General features: G+C 41.5%; 1 protein-coding gene across 1 annotated transcript; it reads left to right on the top strand.

The window, feature by feature from the left end:
* The first annotated feature begins 116 nt into the window (after window positions 1-116).
* FAM177A1 (family with sequence similarity 177 member A1) lies at window positions 117-16,897 on the top strand. The gene is made up of 5 exons (XM_009646623.2): window positions 117-365; window positions 3,870-4,046; window positions 11,930-11,996; window positions 13,705-13,802; window positions 14,640-16,897. Exons 1-5 carry the CDS (start codon window positions 117-119, stop codon window positions 14,850-14,852), a joined length of 804 nt encoding a protein of 267 aa, XP_009644918.1. The 3' UTR covers window positions 14,853-16,897.
* The last annotated feature ends 634 nt before the right edge of the window (window positions 16,898-17,531 follow it).

The raw sequence follows: 17,531 nt of genomic DNA, 5'->3' as shown, positions 1-17,531 counted from the left end.
CGCGGCGGAGAGGAGGTCGGTCGGTCTGTGTGTCTGTCTGTCTTTCTGGCTCCCTGTAATTACAGTCAACGCGGCGGGCACGCGTGTCTCGGGTGTCTCCTGTTCACCGGCAGGCAATGCCTCCTACAAAGGAGCCTGATAAATACCGAGTTGAGACCGGTTTCAGCTTCCCTCCGCGCTGCCGAGTGGGCGACGGCGTTGGAGATGGCCGGGGCCGGCCCGCTCCCACCCCTGCGGCCAGTGTCCCACGCAGCGGCCTCGGCTTCTGGCTGGACGCTTCCACGCGCTGCACTTCACTGAAGCTGGTGCCTTCCCAAGGCTTCGTGTTCCCAGGGTGCCTTTTCTTACAGGCGTCCTCTGACTCTGTTAGTGTCTTGTCTTCTGTTTCAGAAAGACTCAAGCTGCTTAGTTTCAGCTGAGACGCAAGGGTGGAAAGTCGAGCAATACCAAAGAAACCCAACCCAGCTCCCCCCAGAAAACCCTACCGAAAAAAAGTAGCACAAATGAAATCAGTAAGGCAGGCCAAGATAGCACGGGTAGAAATATTTCTCATCAGCTATTACCGGTCTTCTAGTAACTAGCACTGCCAGGTCGGTAGATCTGTGCAAACTGAGCTATTCATCTTCCTGGGGAAGGGCGGAATCACAGGCTTTGGCATTTTTGGTCATAAGCGCTCGTAAGGATAGCTGAGTCCCACAGATTAGAAGATGCCCAAGTCAGTAGTCTGCTCTCCCTATTCCTTTTTGCTTTTCTTCCTCTCCTTGATGAAACTTTATGTTATTGCATCACCTCGTATTAGTTGTGTGAGCTCTCCTAGCTTACCTGCAGGTGTCCTGGTACGCCTCATCCTTAATTGTGGTTTATTTATTTTGGCATTTTGGATGTGGACTGAAATTCCATTATGCTGAGTGTTGTACCAATGCTGTCATAATGTGCCCTGCTCTCTCTGTATCTCTCTGGCCAAAGGGTGAGATAAGAGGGTGGGTGTAAAGAGGGTGAACAGGGAGCAGCAGTTTCAGATGCTGACTGCCTGGCAGGTGAGGTTTGTCTGGGTGCCATAAAGCCAACAAAAGTTCCAACACAGTATCTAAAAGAAAAAGGGAGTTCCTTTACAGCGTTGCCAGTGTGCCTTCAGAGTGCTAGCTGGCGTGGCAGAAAGCACAAGGGCGACTGGCCTTCGTGTCTAATAGTCGCCGGAATAGAAGCCAAAGTAAATACTTGTGTGGTGTGAGGTTAAGACAAATGCTGAGTCTTCCGAGAGCCATGTAATGTGGCGGAGAGGGATGAGCCTGTGGAAAAAAAAAAAAATGAGGTGGCAACCTGGCAAAAGCGGTGAAGAACTATCTTTGTAACAACTGTAGAGGAAGATCAAAAGTGCAAAGCCTCAAACAGGAGATACTGTAACATTTGAGCTATGAAGTGAGCGTAGCTGACAATTCTAGAATAGATCTGCATTGCCACAGTTTTGGAAAAATAAATAAAATTTATTGATGCTGGGCTTCCTGCTTGGTGCTGGGAGAGTTGGCTTTTAGTGATGTTGTGCGTGTAAAAATTAAAAGGACAAATGCTATGGTGATGACTAAAACCTGCATCCCGGTTTGTTGGCTAGGCAATAACCAAAGCAACAGCTGGTATGTATTATTTTATTTAATACTTCAGGACTCTGAACCAGATTACTAAGGGAACCAGATTCATGGTTCCTTGATGAATCCTTACTGTCCTGAGCTACTGCATTTGTCTGAAACTTTGCCCCCATACCAGCCACGCAGGGCTGCTTCCTGTAGGTAGTGTCAGTGGAGTGTGGGATTGGTGTGCAGGGAATTAAAGCCTGCTTTTGAAACTTTAATTATTAACTACAATTTTTTTCTAAGTTAAAATGTATTGGAAGCATCTGCATTAAATGAGCCAAAATCAGATGAAGAGGCTGTGCCTTTAGAGGCACTCTAAGGAGAGGCTGATGTTGCTTGCTGTTACTAATCATGGTAATATCTGTGATGCTGTGTCGCAAGCAATAGTGCTCTTCAGCACTGTGACTAACCATGAAAAATGGCATCATTGTACGATACCAATAAAGGAGCATGAAATGTTCATAAGAGGCTGATTCTGGGGTGCTCTTTGCTCCAGAAAATACAGAACTGAGTCGCAGTAAGTGGCACCTGCTTCTATAGCGGTGGCAAGGAGCGCTCCCTGTGCTTAGGTTGCTTCACTGTTTTCAGCATTCCTATTTTTGTAGTTTTGCCCTTCTGCTCCTGCTCTGTTCCTGAGGCAGATATGCAGCAGAGAGAGCGCGCTGGGCCCCAGAGAGTCAGTTTTGCCTTTCTCCATGAAAATGTAATTCTGCACGAAAATGTAATGCCGTTTCAGCTGAATTACCCCATTGAAAACTTGCCACTTCATTCTGCTCTGCTCGTCCAGGAAAATACCTGAAACGTGCCACGGTAGCTAAAGAAACGCTAGGGGAAGCTGAAATGACTTGCAGTTTTGAGGAGCGGTGGTACGAGGGCTAGGAGAGACGCTGAATGCGTGCGCTCCCTCTCCACACGGTAGAGCTCAGCACGTGATCTTTACCTTCCCTCCCTCTTCTCCATGGGCACAAGAAAAATCTGTTGGCTGGAATGAAAGAAGCTGTTCCACTCCCCCCAGGCCCCTCCTGCCCCTCTCTGCCATGCCCGCTGGCTTTCCCAGCTAACCCAGCCTGTTTGTGTTGTAAAGCTAATTTATGTAATCCAGCATAAGAGACGGGAACGGCGATGCTGTGCTTGCGGTGGTTATGGGATCTTACAACTGTGTGATGAAATACATATTTTTATAAATAATTTTGATTCACCTCTGTGGAGACAATTAAGGCTGCAGAGACAGGAAGTCAAAAATTGGAACGTGCCCGTTTTATGCAGCCTGAATTCTGTGTACGTGCACACGTGCCTCATTCCTTATGACACGGTTTTAAGTTACACGAGTGCTCATGCATTTTTAAAAACCTTTGTGGTACATTAAAAACATGTGGCTGGCATTTCCTAACTTCTGTGTCCTCCTCTGCACGACAGAAGTGTTTTCAAAACAGTTTTATGTGTTTGATGCAGTAATATCTAAAAGCTCTGCCAAGGCTCTGTTTTGATAGATACAATCCGAAACCTTACTAAAATTCCCTGGCCGCAGGGGTTACTAGCCTAAAGAATTACTGATTGGCCTCTGAACTAGAAGGATATTTTTTTAATGCTTGTGACCCAAAGACTGCATTGTAGTATTCAGCAGCTGGAGGAACAAAACGAGTCATTGTAATTCTCTTTTTATATGTCTTTAGCCACAAAACTAAGTGGTGTTCTTTTAGCGTGGTCCCTTGTACTAATCATGATGGCTGATGAAAGTCCACAGGGGCAGATCCCTTGATGCATCTTTTTAAAGCTTGAGCCTGGCTGCTTGGTTATCCTTCATTCAGTTCTCTTTTTGTGCTAGAGGTGCCTGCAAAAAGGTAGCTACAGCCTAATGAACTACTTGATTAATTTCACTAGATATTAATTCCGAAACCAGTGATACTTCTAAATATTAACACTTGTGTGCTCATCAAATTATTTAAAGAAAAGTGTCCTGCTAAGAAACTCCTGCATAACACAGTGCTCTTTCGGGATATATGTTTTTAATACATGAAGTGAAGGCTCTCTGTTATTTTTAGTGATCAGTTTTTGCGTATCTGCAGACAATGTTTCAGTCTTATCTTTTACCTACAGCCAAGCTCTAGCAAATATCAATTGTATGGGCTAATCAATCTAAAGTATTTTAAATATCTCATGACATTTTTTAAGGGGGAACTTTTCCAGTTCCAGAAGCACATACTTGAGATAATGATTTTGGGTTTTTTTTCTTCTTTATAGCAACTTGCAAATGGAGATAGAGGCTTTGAGAATGTGGAGCTGGGTGTCATAGGAAAGAAGAAGAAAATTCCAAGGAGGGTTATTCATTTTGCAAGTGGAGAAACAATGGAAGAATATAGCACAGATGAAGAGGAAGATGAGCAAGAGAAAAAAGACCTGTTGCCGCCTGTAGATCCTGTAGGTATTTTACTTGATAAATTGCTGCTTCTGGTTTACTGGGTAACTACCCACATTTTATACTTCAATTTTTGTGTCACAAATCTGATTTAGTATTTAGTATTAAAGATTCCCTTGATTTGACTGGCTCTAGGGACTCAGAAATCTGTGAGAAGTATTGAGAAGTTTTGTCCTGGAGTCCTCCTCCACTAAAGTAGCCTTATTAATTAGAAATGGGTTTGATTTCTTCATGGTTCTACTCTGTCCTCTCCAGCATTTCCCCCTCTAGATTTTGGGGTTTTTTTTCTTGGTGTCTCCTTGATTCGTACTGTTGTTTAAAGAAAATGGGGAAGGCATTTGTTTCCTTATGTGTGGTGACAATGGAGAGTGTAACCATACCAGAAATTTGATATAATTAAAAGAGTATAGAAGTGAAAGAAACAGATGACTTGCAGAAGTAAAGGAAAACTGGTGTAATTCATGATATAGCAAAAACAGGTTTTAAAGGACCTGCCTAGTCCATGTAGGTAGTGTTCATCTGTCTTCTAGGCCGTTCAGATGTTGCTTAACCTGTGAATGGAGTCTCCATTTATGGGTCCAAATTCAAGTGGAATTTTGGCAGTTAAAGCTGTCTCCAGTGGTGCGTATTGTAGCTGCTAAAATACGTTTTCCTCTTTGTCAATGATTCTGGATCTATACTTGAAGGTAAAATGAAATATATAATCTGTTTTATTATTTTGGCATGTCCAACAATCTATTTTGTAGTGATAGTGTATTTGCAAAGCTCGCAGCCGTGCGTGCCAGCACTGGCGGCCGCAGCTTCCCGCCCTCTGGCAGTCAGTCCCAGATCCACATCCCATCTCATCGTCTCTCCACATCCCCAGTCTCATGTTTCTTTTATGACACCCCCACGAACTGGTGTGTCCGAACCACCTCTTTTCTCTACCCTACAACAATTCTTACTCCAGTCAACTGGGTCTGCAGTCCTGTTCCCTGCCTGCCGGCGGGGCTCCCTTCCTGGCCCTCTCTGGGCTTGGTTGCCGGTACTGAGCTAGAGGTGGGGACTCTGAAATTGGCTGGGTCCTTCCTGACGTGCTGGAGTGCGGTCAGGCAGCCAGGAGCCGTTGCTTTGTGCCCCAGCTGGTCCTGCCCGCTTGCACACTGGAGGCAGATGCCGGCGTAGAGCTGCTTGTTCCCACACTCCAAACAGGAGTTCTTGCACACACGGAAATCAGTGCCCTGTTTTCTACTCAACCTTGCTGTTCAAATGATGTCTGCACCATCGTTTGGCAATCTGTGATTAAGAAATATGATTGAAGCTCTCTAGTTACTGTACAGTAGTAGGCCCTGTATTTATTTATATGCATAGCCATCCTGGGAGAGCTTGGCTTTGTTGAAGGAACTGCAGTGAAGTGTTTGTCTTTCTGCTCATTCTCTTCCGAAGAAGTGGTGAACCATAAGGGGTTTCCTTTGGGAAGGACTGTCAATCAGTTCTTGTTTTTTCCCACTCTGAAAAATGAACTTATCTTGAAGAGAAAAAAAAAAAAAGTGGTTTGAGGACTCAGCTTCAGTGAGACTGTGGGAATTCAGCTGGAATTGGGGTTCCTAGCGATTCACAGGTGAAGCTGTTGCATTTCGTCTTGGATTGATTGATGGTACCACTATCGCTTTCTTGTATCCAACAAAAAGTAACAATAGCCTGAGAGCAGGTAGGATGTCATCAGTGTAAAATACACCTGAAGTTTATAGACTGAAAATAAGCGTATTATACTCGCAAACAATGAGTAGATGTTAAGCTGCCTTGCTGGGTGTTGGGTTTTTTTCCTCTACTCAAAGAAGTGCAAGAACTGTGAAACTTACTGAGTATTATGGTAATATTCAGGTATGTTCAGAGTCAAATCTGTTCCCCGCTATGCAGGTTGTGTCAGATATCCACGGATGCATATGGAGAGGTTGTTTTTCCCAACTATAATTAGCAGGGGACCAGATCTGTATAGACATAATACAAATTTTTTGTGTCGTTGCCTCTCAGTGGAAGAGTTCCACTGTGGTGCAGTGATGGAAGGCTTGGGAGCCTGGATGTACGTGCTGTGGGGCCAGAGACGTGTATGCTGCTGTACAAATGGACAGTAAACTAAAGAGCCCTTAAACGTGTGCGGCAGCCGGGAATGCCGTGTGATCATTCTGCTTTCCTAATACGGAATTTTTTTCTGAATACCAGAAAGTCTGTTGTATGGCACAGTTAAGATTGCTTTATTCTCCTTTTATAGTTTATGCAATCCTTAATTTTTATTACACTTTTTAATAAAAAGACCCCCCCAAACCAGAATAGTTTATTGTGGAGCACAGTATGCCCTATTATGTATTGCTTTTTACCTTGACAGAATAAACTTGATTAGACCAAGGGTTGCCATTAAGTGAAGTTTACCTTATCTGCTGCATGCTTCGTGTATCCCAGCTGAGCCAGTCAATTGAAGAAATGTTAGTCCAAGCTGAGCTTTGATGTTTTAGCCAACAGCTGCCTTAAAAATGTTTTTATTGTAGGATTTCTATAAAAGCAATTAACTAGTCGGTTTGCTGAGACCAGCACGTCTAAAACTTGTTATCTCAGTTGGGATACAAAAAAGTATGTCGCAAGTAATAGCTGTTGCTGGTCCAATTTATTTTTGGAAAAAGCACATTTAGTATTTTGAATAGAAAGTTTGCATCATGAAATTTCAAAGCTCAGCTGGTATTGGCATCCTGGCAGCTTCTGAATGAGTTTAAGGGAAACAAATATTTTGCCATGTTGTAAAGAAATGTCTTCAGTAAGTACCTCGGTTTAATTGTGATTTAGACCTAAGCCGACAATGACAATGTCTTTCTTACTAAGCAAAGTAACATGTATATATCCTGGTAGTATGATAACCAAAGCGCTCAGTGAGGTGGTCTGCTGCCACTCATAATGAAACAAATTCTCAAAAAGAGCAGAGTGTTAAATTTTGCTTTGAAACAGCAATTCTGATACTTGTATAGGTCAGCACTCAGTTCATTAACATTCTTGGACCGGAGTGTCCATTCTGTGGGGTTTTGGTTTGGTTTTGTTTTTTTTTTTAAATGAGTTGAATCCAGAACACAGGGTACGCTTAATAATTTTTCCCTGGATTTTTCAGATAATAGCGTTCAGTATTATCTAAGAGTTCTCAGTTTAAAATTTAAATAACATAAATGCTTTAATTTTAACTGAGTCTTCTATTCTGTCCTAAAATTTAGATGCTTATCTTTTATATGTAAATCTCCTTTGCTTCTGTCCACCAAAACTTTATTTTGTAGTAATTAAATTTCTCTAACTTGCTCTAGAAGACAATCTTTCAGTTTATCTGGAGGGCCACTGGCTATAAACTCTTTGTTGCCTTCACCTATTGCATGAGTAGGCAGAAGGTGGAGTGTCTTTGAAGAGCAACTGTAAGCAATGTAACTGTTGGTGATGATAACCTTAGAATTCATCCTGAGAACATCTCTGCAACAGAGCTCCAAAAGAGATTTAATTTTATTAACCTTCAGTGCTTAGAAAGATTGAAACAGATTTTTGCAGGAAGATTATCTTGATCTCCTCTAGTTAAAAGGAGCTTAACTTCAAATAGCAAAAAGTCCTCTCTTGAGGACCGTCGAACTCTAATTTTCTTTGAAGAATTTGGGGATGAGGGAGAAAAATAGTCACTGACCAAGTAATAGCTACTTGTAATATGGTAGAATCTTTTTGATGGAGGATGGTGTGTGTGTTTCTGATCTTGTTTTCACTGGCTTGTCTTAGATGCCACAGTCTTACATGGTGCATGCACTGGAGGACCTATTATTAGCAGAGACCACTCAATAATTAAACTAATTTAAAATGCATCTTGGCACAGTGAACAATGGAAAAGTATATATTTGGTGGTGTATATTAACTCTTAAATACAGGATTTGTTTTGTCTTAAATCAGGAAATTATTCTTTTCCTCATTTTGCCATTTTCTCTGGCAAAAAGAAACCCTACGTTCTTTGGAAAGTTCAAGTGTTATTAGGGACTGAAATCTGGCAAAAATAAACATAGATGTGGATTGTTTAGGAACATGGTGCACTCAGAAGTTCAAAGGAGCATGTGTGTGCTCCCTTTGGCAGCCCCATACTACGAAACAAAATCATATTCTGTTGTTGAACCAGAGCCCTCTCGGATTTATCAATGATTGAATCCATTATGTTCATTCCTACTTAAAATGCAGCACTTGGATTAAAATTGTACATTAAAAATTTTTGTAATTAAAAACCAGTTGTCATAACCATTGTGTTTTCCATTTTAAATAACAAAATAAAGTCAGGATAGCTGAATAGTATAATGAAGTGTTGTAGAAATATATACCAAAGAGGCTGATGGCAGGAGAAATAGTGTCCCCTTATAATAAACCAGTGTCCTGTGTTTCATACTGCTGCCCCTTGTTTCCAGTCAAGAAATACAGTATTACTGTGTCCTTGCCTTGAATAAAGACTGAACATTACGGCTTCTCTGGCCAAAGGAGGTGGACATACAGTACCTGGGTATGTGGTTCTTACTGAACATTAGTAGGACCTGACTTGGGTACCATTTTCCAGTATTGCTCAATGCAATAAAGCTGCTTCACCGAGTAAGCTTAGTTGGTACCGAGCCGTTGCCTAACAGCCCTGTTCATATCACCTGAACAGTTCTGGTTTTCTCCAGTACAGCTTCTCATTCCAGTACAGTTCCCCATTCAATGTACATTTTATGGACATTTTACAAGGGCGGTCCATGGACTAAGGGAATGCTATCTGTGTAATATATCAAAGGATGGGAAGGGGGGTGGTGGTTAATGAGGATGTATTGGATAGTGTGAGACCTGAGCATGATGTAAATAGTATGGAATAAGGGGTGGATATTGTCCTGGTTTTGGCTGGGATAGAGTTGATTTTCTTAATAGTGTCTTGCATGGTGCGGTGTTTTGGATTTAGTATGAGAAGAATGTCGATAACACCCTGATGTTTTAGTTGTTGCTGAGCAGTGCTTACACTAGGCAAGGACTTTTCAGCTTCCCCTGCTCTGCCAGGTGCACAAGAAGCTGGGAGGGGGCACAGCCAGGACAGCTGACCCCGGCTGGCCAACGGGCTGTTCCAGACCATATGATGTTATGCTCAGTATATAAAGCTGGGGGGAAGAAGGAAGGAGGGGACGTTCGGAGTGATGTCATTTGTCTTGCCGAGTAACTGTTACACGTGATGGAGCCCTGCTTTCCTGGAGACGGCTGAACACCCACCTGCCCATGGGAAGCAGGGAATGAATTCCTTGTTTTGCTTTGCTTGCGCACGCAGCTTTTTCTTTCGCTATTAAACTCATTTACCTCAACCCATGAGTTTTCTCACTTTTACTCTTCTGATTCTGTCCCCCGTCCCACTGTGGGGGGAGTGAGCGAGTGGCTGCGTGGTGCTGAGTTGCCAGCTGGGGTTAAACCGTGACACTGCTTCGATCTCTGAGGTGCATTGGGAAACCACCCAAACTTACCCTGGGGAAGTAACAGTGGGGGAGGAAAGCAGGATTATTCCTTGGATGCGTTCCCTTGTTCCTGGTTGTTCTTGGTGGTTTACTCCCCAAGCCATCTCCTTTCTCCTGTTGAATTTGTGTGAAGTAGCTTCTCTCATGGTTTCCTATTGCCTTTTGAGACACTTGAAAGAGTGCTCCTTTTTTAAATCGAGGGGACTGGCATAAGTCTTGCTTGGTGGGGGTGAAGAAGTGTCTGGCTGGGCTTAGTCAGAAAGCAGAGGTTTCCATGAAGCTGGACTTAGAAATGTTCCTAACATACCAAACTGGTTTTTAATTGTGGTAGGGGAACAGTAGAAATAGGCAGAACTTCTGTATGTGCCGAGCCTCAGACGTTCCCTACATTTGTGTTACCACAAAGATGTTAGAATACTCTGTGTCTGAGTTACTGCTGTCACGTTGACGTTCAGCTTGTCTTTTCACTCTTAAATGCTAAGGGGTCTCTTGTTGCTTCTTGCTTACAGCCGCGCAGCAGGCCCTTGTTTGTCCTGCACACGGTGTGAATGCTTTTCAACCTTGGCACCTCATTATGAAGGATTGTACAGCGCCTCGTCAACGCCATTATTTGCACCTGTGGCAACAAGCTATTCCAGCACTTTCCTTGACTTCTTCAACTGAACAAACTCCGAAATGATTGTCGTTAGCCTGTCTGCCAACTGAGCACGTAATCAACAAGCTGGAGGTGCTTTTGTGCAGGCAGGATAGCAGCTGGTTTTGCTTACGCTTTTACCTTGGCAGGACATTTTCCATACCCACTGCCAAAAATACATAGCATCTGGCTTTTTTCAGCCTGCCCAACTTGAGTTTCTGGCTTGACAGATGATTTCTTGCTGCACTGATTTGTGGAGGCTGTGCTTCGAAAGCACCGAAGTCTAGAAGCTTGTGTACATGCATACTGAACCTATACCAACTAGTCTATGTAGCTGTATTATTTACAGTAATATTGGTTGTCCTGTACAGATATCTATTAAATAAGATCACAGAAAAATGGTTACTATCAAACAGTTTTTAGCAACAAGTTATAAATACTATGTAACTGAGTGGAGCTAATGGGTTTCATTTAATAAAAGCTGACACTTTTAGTTACAACTTTACCCAAGGAAAGTACCTCTACGGGGATCTTTACTGGGGGAAATACATAACAAAGAGTTTGCCTGAATACAACAGACTGTTAACTGTAAACATGTTTCAGTTTGCTGTGAAATTTGAGTTTGCCTTTTCACAAAAGTGAAAGCCTGCAGTTTTTACCTGTTAGATTGGAATCCGCTTTTCCCCTTCTCCTTTTCATTACCTGGCTTGTCGTTTGTTTTATTTTAATTTTTTTTTAAGAGGTACAGCCTCTTTCCTTAATGGATAGCCCATTAATTTCTAAATTTTCTTTAAGTTCCTATGTGTGAGTATCTCAATTTGTCTAGAGGCTGCAGTACTCCCTCTGTGGTGGTGAATACACCATAGTTGTGCAGAGGGCAGCTCCCCCTCCTCATCCTCCCGGCCTGTCCTTCCTAAAGAGTCTGTATCCCTCCCCTGCAGCACTCCAGTCATGCGAGCCGTCCACTGCATCCTGGGTTCCCAACAAGATCCTACCCCTGCAGCTGCACGAGGATCCCTGATTCCTTGTGTTTACTTCCCATACTGTGTGCCTTAGTGTGCAGGCGCTTCGGAGGGGCTTTCTCACTTAGTGCAAATGCTTGAGGTGACCCCACTTGAGCCCTGTTTTGTTCATTTTGTGTTGCTTGTTGTTCACATCAGCCCAGGCCCTTTCCTTGTCAGCCCTGTCCATTGCTTCCTTAGAGGGCTGCAGTAACTCCCTCCCTCACGGTTCCTGGTTTTGTTCTTCAGGTGCAATTCCAAATGGTAATTTGTATCTGGTTGTAAATACTTGGAAGCAGCCTCTTGCTCGGAGACTACTTTGAAGGTTGGGTTTGGTTTGGTTTTAAACAGCCTTTTGCAGTTCGCTCGTTATTGTAATCAGGGACTACTTGGTTAACGCACTTCTCTTCTTGGCCTGATGGAATCCAGAACATTATAGGGAGGTCTTTCTAGTTATAGGAGTTACTTTGGAACTGAGTTGGATGCTTGTCATTTCCCAAGTCTGAGAGTGGGAAACAAAAACCGAGTGAAACAAATGTTCCCGGATGTAAACCATGGTTATATTTATACCTATGGTGATACCTTGCTTCATGTATGCTTGGTCTGGACGTATTTTAAAGCAAAAATACTGTGCTAGCTGGTGAACAGGAAACATTGCAGGTCTTTCTTCTCAATCTTTTTGAGCTTTTGCATGTATTACTAAGTGCCATGAACATACATATGTATTCATACTACTCTTGTTCTTACAGACAACGCTCACCTGGGGACCCTACTTGTGGTTTCACATGCTGCGAGTTGCCACATCAACCTTATCAGGTACTGCTTTCTTTAATGCTTGGGTAAACCAGTAATGGAATATTCAAAGTCGCTTTGACAGACTATAAATAATCTTTGTGAGCTACTGGCCATTTTTTCAAAAGTATGAATGAACCTGTGTTTTAATCTGTGGAGACTCTCTTGCCTTAGGCACTTTTTTTTTTTTTTTACTTTCAATCAACAACTCTGGAATGGAAGAACAAACAGAAAATACCCCTTTGCTGAACATTTTTTCCCCTCTTTCTCCATATGGAGACAGGGTGGTGTTGGCAAGGGAGTTTATCAGCTTTCTATTAGGTTTTGTAGGGAACTGCTTTGTGTGATGTTGTCTGAAAAGAATGCTGTTTGGAGTAACTAAACTGACAGTTTTTATGAAGACGACAACTAGACTTATCCCAAGAACACATCTGGCCTTGTGCTTTACCACAGAATTCTGAGGTTACAAACCAAACAAAAGTAGGACTATTGTCAAGAGTCTTAAACTCACTGCATAAAGTTTATTTGACCCGTGGACCTCATAAAATTTTGCAGTTTTAAAAATGCTTGTCCTTGTCTTTGTTCTTCCTGAGGTGCAAAGTATCTTTATTGGGTTTTTTGACAAATATTGTGGATTTTCTGTCATTGTACACCTAATTTTGAATATTTCTAAAAATCTATTGCCAGTCTGTTCTATTTATTAACCTGTCCTTATTTTTAGAAACACTTTTTCTCTAATGTACAGTGTAATTCTATTCCTTGTCATACCTGTTCTTCACGCACAAAGGTAGATACTGCTCCCCTTTTTTCAGAAGTCTTTTATAAATTTGAAGATTAGTACTTCCTTCTTCCCACTTTGGTTTTGCCCCTTACATTTGTAATTTGAACTGGTCTTTTGCACAGAGCTCTGAATGCTAGGATATCTAAAAAATTAGTTATTGTGAATATTCATTGAAGCAGGCAATTGCTAACTTCTGACTTGTTTTCCCTGAAGATGACTAACTCATTTCCATCCTGGGGGCAGATTTGCCATTTGAAGTGCAATGTATTTGACTTCTTGCTTGCCTTCACTCAAGAACCAGTGCTGAAGCCATCATCATGGTAGAGAGACTGATGGACACAAGCCCACCTGCTCCATACGTCAGACTGGTCACTACCTGTTCTAGCAAAGTAGCGCTGCACATAGCCTCCAGATTGAAAAATTGAGACAGCTGAAACCTACGTAATTTATTCATCGTTGTTAGTATGCAACACAGAACATCATTGTTAAAACCGCTACTGACTTGATGTGTGCATCTATCCATAAATAACTCTCTGGTTTGCTGGTACCATTAGACTGAGGCGCCAGTACAGTTGGTAGCCATGTAGTTTTGTCTAACCTTAATTTTCAGTTAAAGTTCAGTTAAAGGCTTATTGTTTAACTCATCCCCTAGCAAAACAAACCTAGATGCAAAGCTGAAATGAGTAGAATTCAAACAAACACTACCACCATCTAGATTTTCATTGATTTCCATGTTGTTCTCCTTTTGTTCATTCTTTATCTCAAAGAATAATTATATTAGCTAATAACTACATATAAGTAGATTAGCCCAGAAGATTTTGGGTTTCTCTTTTCAGTGAAGTAGGACTATGGAAAACCATTCCGGAAAGATGATGATACCTTTTAAAAATAAAACTGTGCTTAAGAATTTTCTTCTAGATACTAATCATATGTAAACTCTTTATTTTTTAGTGTGTGATTTCCTTGGGGAAAAGATTGCATCTGTTCTGGGGATAAGCACACCAAAATACCAATACGCCATTGATGAGTATTACAGAATGAAGAGAGAGGTATGTGTGTGAGATAGGGTTCTTGCGCTCCTTTTCTCCCACCTTGCCTTCCCTGGTGGTTTAAAAAATGAAATTTGTATTCCAGCATTAAAATGAAGTTTTAGAACCTCTGTTTCAGCTTGCCTTCAGTTTTCATTTGATGTGTGATTAATGCTTGGTTATCTAGCAGCCTTTTCTCACCAGCTCATCAGCCTTAGAACGGGCCGGGTCCTGACCAGTGCTCTGTTTCTTTTGTACAATGCATTTTCAAGTCAGCAATGTGAGGAAGTTGGACGCAGCAGTTACTGGACACTGTAAAGAGGCAGCTGCTAGGAATGTAGTTTCCAACTCTAAAACTTGTTCAACCAAGTGTCAAGGGTAAATTGAACATCACGTTACCATTTGTTCTAGACCATGACTGGAAATGACTGATAGGTAGCCAGTGCTTTATGCAAAAAAATCCCTTAATAATGTTCATTTGGAAGAGATGGGAAACATAATGAGAGCTTTACTATTTTTTTTTGATTTTTGATAGCTCTATTATTAAGAGCTGAAAAAGCTTTAGAGAAGGTAGACCTATCACTATTGCTATTGACTAAAACCTGCTTATCCAGACATGAGACATTTTTTCTGTGTTTCTTTAATACAGTTTAATCCTTCTACTTTTGGTGATTCCCCCCAGACCCCCCAATTAGAAATCTGGAATATACCTCATCTTATGATCAACTAGTGACCATTTTCTAGTGGAACAAATGTCCTTGCCTTGTAATAGGAACTGGTGTGCTCTTACAGAAAGACTTAAAAGGGGATGTAAGTAAGCGGTAAATAATAGTAGCTTGTGAATCTGGTTATTTTCAGGAGGAAGAGGAGGAACAGGAAAACAAGATGTCAGAAGAAGCAGAAAGACAGCATCAGGAACAGCAGAACAAGCCACAAGCTGAAGCTCCTGTCCAGACAGACCAGCCTGAAGCAACAGCATGCACTTCATTTGTGAATGTAAACTTTGAAAATGAGGGAGACTGCCAGTCCATTGGGGAAAATAAACAAGATGTGGTTCCTGTCCCTCCTTAAGTGTAAAGCTCTGTATAACATAGGAAATGGGAAGTGTCACAATCTGGCTGTAAGATGCAGGAAAAATAGGATTATACATGTTCAGTGAAATTCAACTTCCAGCATTCTTATTGATCAGGAGAGAGCGAGGCAATGGCTGTTCAGTTGGTCTGCCTAAAAAAGGCTGAGGCATTCTGCCAAATTGGCACTTCAGTTAAAATGAAAATTGCACTACAAACATTTGGTCTAAAATTGAATGTGTGAGCTAATTTCTGTGTAAAGCAAGTAAAAATGTCTTTTCTTTGAGTTGCTGTGTCTCTAACAAACACCTGTGGATTGCAGATACAGTGCTGTTTCCTACTTCTAAACACCTATTTCTGATTTGCACATTGTTTGCAACTCGGCTCTCTATGAATAGATTAATAGGAATCAATATCCTGTAACTCACAAGTCATTATAATAGCGTCTGATTTTTCCCTATTTATTGTCGCTATTGTGTGCATGTATTTTTTTTTCTGTTGTTATTTAACGTAAGAGATAGTTAGATTTAATGTTAACTAGATTTAAGGGACCACTGACTTTTTTTTACTGAAAAAAATTTTTTAAGGAGGCTTTTAAACACACCTATGAACTTACTAACCTCCGAGAGTGCTGGTACTTGTTAATAGTGCTCTGCTGCTCCATACAGAACCAGCATCGGTGTAAGATGTTCTCAGTCCTAGTCCAAGACTTAAGAGAGCCACCTGCTTTAATAGTTTACATGCTCTGAATGGTCCTGGGAAATAAACTAAAGTCTTGCTCAATTAATTATACCGAAGGCACTGGACACTGTATGGTACCAATCTAGAACTGCAAAAGCTTTTTTAGATGTAGATACCTGAGAGTCAGTATACTTGATTAACCTAAACAGACTATTTGTTTAATGGTAAATTATCAGTAAGGGATGTACCATTGCAGTTGTTTCTCCCCTCTCTAGCACAGAATACATAAATAACTAGAAATCACAAGACCAAACTTATGATTCTTCCTTTTTCTTAAATAAACAAAACGCTTTGTTGCAATACTGCAACAACAGTAGTTTTTATTTTTGTCTAAGTGAAATGCAGGTAGCTCCAGAGCTTTTAAGTAGCCCCAAGTACCAATTAAGGAAATGTAATGGCTGTCCTTCTACTTGCAGCATGTAAAAGGTGACTGGTTTACTTTGTGACAATCAGGTGTCAGTGCCCCAGTCACCTTCTACAGAGAGTTGGTGTAGATAAAGGAGCAGAGAAGCTGCAGTAGCTACCGTGTGAAACATTACTTCCGTCCTTGAGATTTCTAAAAAAAAAAAGAAAAAAAAACCCAACCAACCCCAAAACCCCCAAACTTTAAATAAATAGTCTTCAGTGAAATTTTGTGTTGGGTATCATAGTATGTCCCTGGCCTTGGTCCCATTACCAACCAACTAAGGAGCCAGATGTAAGATCAGAGGCCAGGTACCTTGCTATTGGTTCCCAGAGCTCAGTTACGTATTTCAGACAACCCTCTGTCCTGGACTAGCGTCCTGTTGAGCACAAATTCCTTCTCCTCTCATCCGCCCTTAGCATTCCAGACCTATAGAAAATCTTCTGATGAAGATTCAGGCATCAGCTCTATTCCATCTGGTTTGATACCATTCAAAAAGGCAAAGAACAGAGTAAGACAGCAGGTGCTGACAGCTGTGTGAAATCATTCCTTAGCCCTGAACATCTGCAAGGGACAGCTTGGTTCAACACCTGGGGAATACACAGAAAACCAGCTTGTTGGGAGTTCTTATACTGTCAAAGGCAGGAAGCCTCACACAGCTCAAGAGTAAAACCTTTACTCTGAAGGATGCTTTGCTTTTCTGCCAAGAAATTATGTCAGTTGTATTTTTCCCCCCCCACCCCTCCCTACTGTCTGTTGCATCAGAAATGCTCTCACTGCCTTGGGTTTAAAACTTCTTTGTATAGAATACTGTATTACTCACTGTGCCTTAACTTAATCCTTCCTTCAGTTTTTTGCAAACTGTATGAAAGTGGTTACTTTCATAATGGTTTAATTTTTCTGTAAATGCATTAATTGGTTATTTTATATTTAATATAATTTTTGAACTGGGAGTTGGCTATGGCTTTTCCTTTAAAAGTGTGTGGTCTTTGAAACTTTATGCCTGCACACAGGAACGTGTGCCGGTTCACAGTTTTCATCTCTACTGAGTCACACGTCCTGGTGGAATATTCAAGCACTGAAATTCAAAATACCATACTGCCTCCACCCACCCTCCCCCCCACCCCTTACAATCTCAGGTAGTACCTGTTCAGGTACACGATGTGTTCAGCACTACCTCAGAGTGACAAATAACACAGGACTGCAACCACCTCTGGCCTGGAGCTGTTGTAATTTTATCTGAAAGTTGAAACATTTCTACAGCTTTGTTAGAAGAGTAAGAAAGTTTCATGGCTTTCACTGCTGCTGTAGCTCAGCTGTACAATTAAGTTAAATTACATAAAATATTTGCACAGAAGGTGAAGTTGGTGAAAGCCTTTATACAGGTGTTTGGATTACTTTTAACTAGACCTAAAACCAGTGCAGTTCTATTTCTGTTGATAAACCTCTTAAGAATGAGGTAACTATTCAGTCAGTTCAGTAGCTGGTTACTTATCCTTTCTGTTAGACACAAAGCTGGACACGCACAGAAGAGAG

Source organism: Egretta garzetta, unplaced genomic scaffold (genome assembly GCF_000687185.1).
Source record: "Egretta garzetta isolate BGI_Z169 unplaced genomic scaffold, ASM68718v1 scaffold79, whole genome shotgun sequence".
Taxonomy (NCBI): Eukaryota; Metazoa; Chordata; class Aves; order Pelecaniformes; family Ardeidae; genus Egretta; species Egretta garzetta.
Note: the sequence above shows the minus strand (reverse complement) of the source record. Positions and strands in the feature narration are given on the sequence as shown.

What these genes read in the sequence shown, in the direction of transcription:
- FAM177A1 (XM_009646623.2), top strand. Translation starts at nt 117, where the DNA reads ATGCCTCCTACAAAGGAGCCTGATAAATACCGAGTTGAGACCGGTTTC. An exon ending in TACAGGCGTCCTCTGACTCT is followed by an intron (nt 366 to 3,869) that starts GTTAGTGTCTTG and finishes TCTTCTTTATAG; the next exon opens with CAACTTGCAAATGGAGATAG. An exon ending in TGCCACATCAACCTTATCAG is followed by an intron (nt 11,997 to 13,704) that starts GTACTGCTTTCT and finishes TTTATTTTTTAG; the next exon opens with TGTGTGATTTCCTTGGGGAA.